Source organism: Myotis yumanensis, unplaced genomic scaffold (genome assembly GCF_028538775.1).
Source record: "Myotis yumanensis isolate MYYU_CA2020_CCGP unplaced genomic scaffold, mMyoYum1.0.hap1 SCAF_3, whole genome shotgun sequence".
NCBI classification, from domain to species: Eukaryota; Metazoa; Chordata; class Mammalia; order Chiroptera; family Vespertilionidae; genus Myotis; species Myotis yumanensis.
The window spans coordinates 207,618,264-207,625,335 of NW_027223754.1; the positions used below are offsets into that span (position 1 = coordinate 207,618,264).

The following is a 7,072-nucleotide window of genomic DNA, read 5'->3' on the forward strand; positions in this document are numbered from 1 at the left end:
CCCTACCCACCCGCTCAGACCTGGAGCATCCCCAGTTCAGAGGGCAAGGAGATTTGACCCAAAGATACCATCTCCTTTAGCATCTGTTTTCCTCTTAGCAACCGGCTCTCCTAAGCTTCTGATTGGCTGAGGGGCGCAGGGCTTATTCGCGCCACGTTTTCTACTTCTAACTCGTTATTGGCCAAGAAGAGCGTCAGTCTCCCACACCTTGGTGCCCTTCTCTCCAAGCTCTGTCTGCTCGCTGCCTCGCTCCTTAACTTTCGCCTCTATTGGCCGCGGGCCAGGCCGTAACCCCACCCCCTGGCCCTTCCTGCGCGCCTATTGGCAGGTGCGAGGGGCTAGCGGGATGCGGGCGAGCGCACCGTGCCCGCGGAGGGAAAGCGGCGCGGCGCGGGTGTTCGGGCAGCCAGCTGGCTGCATGGCGCGCTGCGAGCGGCTGTGCGGCCCGGCCCTGCGCGACGTGCTGGGCCGGGCGCAGGGGGTCCTGTTCGACTGCGACGGGGTGCTCTGGAACGGCGAGCGCGTTGTGCCGGGCGCCCCGGAGCTGGTGGAGCGGCTGGCGCGGGCCGGCAAGGCGGCGCTGTTCGTGAGCAACAACAGCCGGCGCGCGCGGCCGGAGCTGGCCCTCCGCTTCGCGCGCCTCGGCTTTGGGGGGCTGCACGCCGAGCAGCTCTTCAGCTCCGCGCTGTGCGCTGCGCGCTTGCTGTGCCAGCGCCTGGACGCGCCTGGCTCGGTGTTCGTGCTGGGTGGCGAGGGGCTGCGCTCCGAGCTGCGCGCTGCGGGGCTGCGCTTGGCCGGGGACCCGGGCGAAGACCCGGGCGCGGCCCCGCGCGTACGTGCCGTGCTCGTGGGCTACGACGAGCACTTTTCCTTCGCCAAGCTGCGCGAGGCGTGCGCGCACCTGCGCGACCCTGACTGTCTGCTCGTGGCCACCGATCGCGACCCGTGGCACCCGCTCAGCGACGGCAGCCGGACTCCTGGTGAGCGCGAGGGTGGGTGGACGACCTGGGCTTTCACCTCCCTGCCTGCAGGTGAGGGTCGGGGAAGGGGCGTCTCCAGGTGACAGGCAGGGGACTGGAGGATTGCTCGCGCAGCTACAACCCAGAAAGAGCCCAAGGTGCTTTTGTGTCAAGGTCTGGTCCTTCTTGCAGCTGCCACACGGTGAGGGGCAGCAGTGGTGTCCTCGTTTGACAGATACGGAGTCCAGGTACCCCTACTCCCAGCCCTATCCTTCCTGAACCAGCCCCAAGGAATCCTGTCATTTTTGTCTCACCCGCTGTTGGGGTGAGGTCGGAGATTTGAGGACAAAACCTGGGAGGATCGTCTTGCTGTGGGAGAGTTGGGACACGCTGTCCAGGGGCAGGTGTGCAGGAGCACAGGAGGTGGTTGGAGTTTGACCTGAGTCCAGCTCCAGTCCAGGGCTCTGTAATCTTTTCGGTTACATAACCTCAGATCGTCTCCCCTGGCTGTGAAGTGGGAATGCTAACCATGCCAGTTTCATTGGAGTGAATATTGATCTGTGCGCATAGGTGCCCAGATGATGTAAGTTGTATCCAGAGCTGTCATGTCACAGCACCTCCGTATCTGTTCTTATTTACTTTCCAAATTATTCTGGAGATGGGGGTTATTGTCCCATTTCTCAGTTAAAGGAACTGAGGCTCAGAGAGGGGGAGTGAGCTGCCCAGGAGTTCAGGGAACTAGAACTTGGATCTTGTGGCCACCCAGCACCCACCCCCTCCATCCAAGTCGCTCTTCATTGCTGTCATCTGGGTGTTCAGACCTGCAGAGGAGGCAGGAGCAGGCGGTGGGGTCCTGCATCTTGTAAGGTTCCAGTTAAATGGTAGCGGAGGCCAACTGATAGTAGTGAGTGTGTGGACAAGTCAGTACCCCAGTCAGTCAGTAGGCTGAGGGCAGGGACAGCTCTCCCATCACCTCCTCCTTGCTGGTGACTGACCCAGGCAGTTGATACCAAATCCTGGCGGGGAAAGGGTGGTACTCATCGAGGGTGTGTGTTATGATGGGGTGGCAGGGAGGGCCTGGAGCTTAGGGGTCTGGGAAGGCTTCCTAGAGGAGACATCTTGCAGAACAGGGCGGCGCTAGGGGAGGAAACATAGACTGGGGCTTGGGCCGTGGCAGAACCAGTTCCAAGCTGGGGATCTGTAGTTCTAGACCTGTCCTGTCTTTGATGCACACCTACTTGCTGCATGGCCACGTCAGCCTCAGTTTTTCCATAAATCCAAGGTGAGCCCCCCTCTCCGCGCCCCTCCGCCCCCCCAGCAGCTCCCGCCCGCCCTAGGCCATGCTGTGAAAAGTGAATCTCTCCCCGGAGGCCTCAAAGCTCAGGGTAAGGCTGTGGGTTAAGAGGCCCCCAGGACTCAGGAAAGGTGGTGTGGAAGAGACCAGGCCCTGCCCGTGCCTGCCACTTCCGTCTCAACACCCACTTGGCCGTGCCTTGCTGGTCATCCTCACAGCCTAGAGGGGGAGGCAGAGGCTTAACAAAGACGAGAAATACAGCGCTGCTGTCACGTTTGTACACTGGGTGATGCAGCTTTGAGACAGTGGTATGTAAATATTAATGAAGGCCTCTGTTGTGCATAAAATCTGAAATAATGCCCATCTCTCACCTCCATTCTTCCTCCCCCTGCAGGTCTCCTTGTAACCATGTGGCAGCCACTCCAGCTGCCAAATAGAAATGCCTGCTGTTTTAGGAATACGTCACCACCAAAACATGTGACAGTCTTGGATTATAGGATGTTGAGAGAAGAGGATCATGGTGGTCTGAGGACAGAATTAAGTTCATAGACTCCCTAGCTAGGAAGCCCGCTCCCCCAGGGTAGGGCTCTTTGTTGTGTCCACGGCTCTGTCCCAGTGCCTAGCACAGTGCCTGGTGTGTAGTTGGGCTCAGTAAGTATTAGCTGAGTGGATGGAATGGGACCTGGGGACCAAGGGTGATCAGCTCTGTCCTGGTAGGAAAGGAAGAAGCCAACAGCTGAGAACTTTCTTGAGCCGAGAGAAATAGTTTGGGGTGACTCAGCTGAGCCGTTCCCATCCAGAAGGAATCTCTCACCCAGGGGGCAAATGGCTTTTCTTCCTACCCGCTTCTTATGAAAACAAGCAGGCGGGTTCTAAGTCAGATGTCAGGGAGCACCTCCCAGTGTGCCCAGTCCTGTGACGCAGGGGAAGTTCCTCCTCGTCTGGGGCCACTTCACCCCTCTGAGCCTTTGGCTTCACTGTGAGAAGGGAGGTAGGAGGCCAGAGCCTTGGAGTCAGACCAACTGATAATGTGTAGTAAATTGGGGCGCCCTGATTTTTTTTTATTATTATTGATTTCAGAGAGGAAGGGAGAGGGAGAGAGAAACATCAAAGATGAGAGAGAATCATTGATCGGCTGCCTACTGGGGATTGAGCCTGACCAGAATCGAACCTGGGACCCTTCAGTCCACAGGCCAATGCTCTATCCACTGAGCCAAATCGGCTAGGGCTGCAGCACCCTGATTTATACCACTTGCCAGTGTCCATGGGGTGAATACTCCCACCTTGGCAGATTTTCAAGCCACCAACGTGAAGTCACTGAACATGGAATTGGGAAGATGTGTGCACACCATTACATCGTATTTCCATTGGTACAGCTATAAATCATGTTAGGAGCACAGATAATGGTAAAATCATTAGGAGGTGATGAGTTTTGAGAATTGCCTTTGTTTTAAACATAATTCATTTTATTGTAACTTTATATAAGTGGACTTTAGATAATGGCTTTGTTTAACCACCAGCTGACAGAATTCCTGAAAATGAAACATTCGGGACTCCCAAATGTGTAGAAGCTGGGCCAGCACATGCGTACCCACCTGAATGCAATTTATCTGCCACTTTTTACGCTGTGCAACCCTGGACCAGTTACTTAACATCACTGAGCATCAGCCTTCTCATCTATAAAATGGGCTTCCGTGAGCACCAGCCCAGCCCCGGGGACTTTAAAATGTGCTTAGTAAATTGTAATTACTGTCATCATCATCATCATTTGTTCAGGGACATTAGTGTGAAGGCAGAACATTCTGGCACAAAGATGTGCCTGTGGGACGGGCACAGTGGACTCATTGTGTGGGGCAGATGGCCAGGAGTCGGGGCTGTCCTTTTCTGAACAGTCCCCCTATTGTCAAACACTTGGGCGTGGCCCGCAGTTTTGGGTATTCTCGTTACTGCGGCCACAGACATCGTCAGGCATGTAGCTTTTTGTCTCCAGCCTGAATTCTCTTCTTGTGACCGCTGTCCCGGCGGAGGCTGACTGGGTCAGAGGTGCGAGCGGTTCTGTGCCCTGCTGTGTTCCAAAAGGGCTGCGCCCGTTTCCGATGCCAGGAGCGCACATCCCTGTAGCCATAACCACAGCCGCTGTTTGGGGAGTGCTGTTCCATTTCCAGAGCACTTGCCCCGAGAGGCTGCGTTAGCGCCTCTTTGAAGGTAGGCGTTACTTGGGTCTTCCTTTTCCGGCAGGTCCCAGGGAACTCTGAGAGGCGGACGGCTTGCCCGAAGGCACACAGCTGCCAGGGTAAAACGGTGAGCCTCTGTTACATGCAGTGGCTCGTTCACTCCTTACAATACCCCCAGGAGATTAGAGCCATATCAGGGAAGGGGGAAACTGAGGCACGGGTGAAACAGCCTGCCTGAGAAAGGTGGCGATTAGTCTGAATTCTGGTTGCAGAGCCTGGCCTCTTCACCACCACACTAAGATTGGAAGCAGGCCTTTTGACGCCAGTGCCTAATTTTTTTAAAAAAATTCATTTTAGAAGGAGAGAAACATCGATTTGTCCCACTGATGTGTGCATTCATTGGTTGATTCTTGTACATGCCCTGACCAGAAATCGAACCTGCAACCTTGGCGTATCAGGACGACACTCTAAGCAACTGAGCACCTCACCAGGGCTCCAGTGCCTAATTGTGCCCCCATGCCAAGCGGCCTCCCTGCAGATTCCGGTTCCATGGCCTGGATTCCTTCCCGGCAGCCTCCCCACACTGACCGAGTCCGTCTCCTTGCAGGCACTGGGAGCCTGGCTGCTGCAGTGGAGACCGCCTCGGGACGCCAGGCCCTGGTGGTGGGCAAGCCCAGCCCTTACATGTTCGAGTGCATCACGGAGCACTTCAGCCTGGACCCTGCCCGCATGCTCATGGTGGGCGACCGCCTGGAGACCGACATCCTCTTCGGCCACCGCTGTGGCATGACCACCGTGCTCACGCTCACGGGCGTCTCTCGCCTGGAGGAGGCCCAGGCCTACCTGGCGGCCAGACAGCATGACCTGGTGCCCCATTACTATGTGGAGAGCATCGCAGACTTAATGGATGGGCTGGAGGACTGAGCCCACCTGACCTGTAACCGCAGCCCCACCCCCGCCCCACCCTGACCCCATAGATGGAGGTGACGGGCCAGGAGCTGCATTAATTGCCACTGGCTCTCCGGCCCCAGTTTCCACACCCTGGTAGGGCTGGGACCCAGGGAAGGTTTTAGGACCCTTGTACCCCCAGGGCTGGCTGAGCTCGCTTGGCTGCTGCCGTTGCCGCACTGGTTTGCCCTGGCATGACCCAGCCAAGGTGGCCTTATTTCCTGTGACTTCCCCTTGTTGAAATCTGGGCCCTGATGGCCACTGAAGATTTCCCCCAACCCTGAGCTCTTAACCTCCTCACCTCTCCCTGGGGCCTCCAGAGCTCTACCTGCTCCCCATGTCCTGGCTTTGGGTTCCTCTTGGCCAATCAGAGGTGTAGGTAACCATAAATCGTATTGTCCCGAGCCCTGAATGGACCAATCAGAAGGCTAAGTCGTAGTGATCCATTGATGTTGGGTCCTGAGTTGGCCAGTTGGGAGCCTAGGTAACAATGAGCCTTTGATGTCCTGGAGCCTGACTGGACCGATCCTAAGGCTAAATGATAACGGGCCTCTCAAATCCTAGACCAGTGATGGCGAACCTATGACACGCGTGTCAGGGGTGACACGCGAACTCATTTTTTTGGTTGATTTTTTCTTTGTTAAATGGCATTTAAATATATAAAATAAATATCAAAAATATAAGTCTTTGTTTGACTATGGTTGCAGATATCAAAAAATTTCTATATGTGACACAGCACCAGAGTTGAGTTAGGGTTTTTCAAAATGCTGACACGCCGAGCTCAAAAGGTTCGCCATCACTGCCCGAGACCCTGGGTCGACCAGCAGTGCAGGTAATAATGACCCATTGGTCTTTTAGGCCCTGGATAGAACAGACGTCAGAGACGGTGGTCTCCTGACCATCTTGGTCTGACTGGATGAGCCGGGGGTCCAGGTTTCTGTCGATATAAGGTCCACGTACTAGACACCCCCTCCCCCCCCATCAAGACTGCTAACCAGGGGCCACTCGGTGGCTCTTCGGGCTTCTGTAGCCCAGAGCCCGCCCTCCCCTGACCGTGGTCCAGTGTTAATGGTGGCCACAACTCGAGTGGGGACGCCGGTGCCCCTCCCTGTGCCGTCAGTGTTTGCTGTGCCACTTCTCCCTGTGCCCGCCTGTTATTTATTTATTTATTATCATGTGCCGGTGATGGTGGGGGCGGGGGCTGGGCCTCCCCTGCCATCTCCACCTGTATTGTGACTAGTCCTCCCGGACTTAATAAAGTGCGAGTGGGAGTGTCTCTGTGGGTTCATGTCTGTCCGAGGCGGGCCGGGAGGCAGAGCCCCTGGCTGAGCCTCATCTCCCCAAAACGCCCCCACGGCCTTCCCTGCGCGAAGTGGGCCGTCCCAGCTCCAGCGTGTTCTCTGCCTAGTGCCTGAGCAGTGGGGCTCATCCCTCGCTGTGTCCCTATGTAGCGATTTGTTTCAGTCCCTCAGAAACCCAGGAAGCTTGTATCACTCGTCCCCTCTTAGGAAGGTCTTGGGGATGAAGGTTGGAAATGCGATGCTAACTTTCACAAGGGCGCACATCTAGAAAGGAGATCAGCTGAGGCAGGGTTTGAATTTGTGGCTGACTCCAGAAGGCTGCAGCCCCCTCTCTGTAGAGACTGAGGGTCCCCACCCTCTGGGTGCTGGGGTGAGATACTGAGGCACCCCCCTTCG

General features: G+C 56.3%; 1 protein-coding gene across 1 annotated transcript; it reads left to right on the forward strand.

Moving 5' to 3' along the window:
* The first annotated feature begins 380 nt into the window (after window positions 1-380).
* Window positions 381-6,651, forward strand: PDXP (pyridoxal phosphatase). Its single transcript, XM_070411075.1, has 2 exons — window positions 381-980; window positions 5,035-6,651. Exons 1-2 carry the CDS (start codon window positions 419-421, stop codon window positions 5,349-5,351), a joined length of 879 nt encoding a protein of 292 aa, XP_070267176.1. The 5' UTR covers window positions 381-418; the 3' UTR covers window positions 5,352-6,651.
* Window positions 6,652-7,072: the final 421 nt, after the last annotated feature.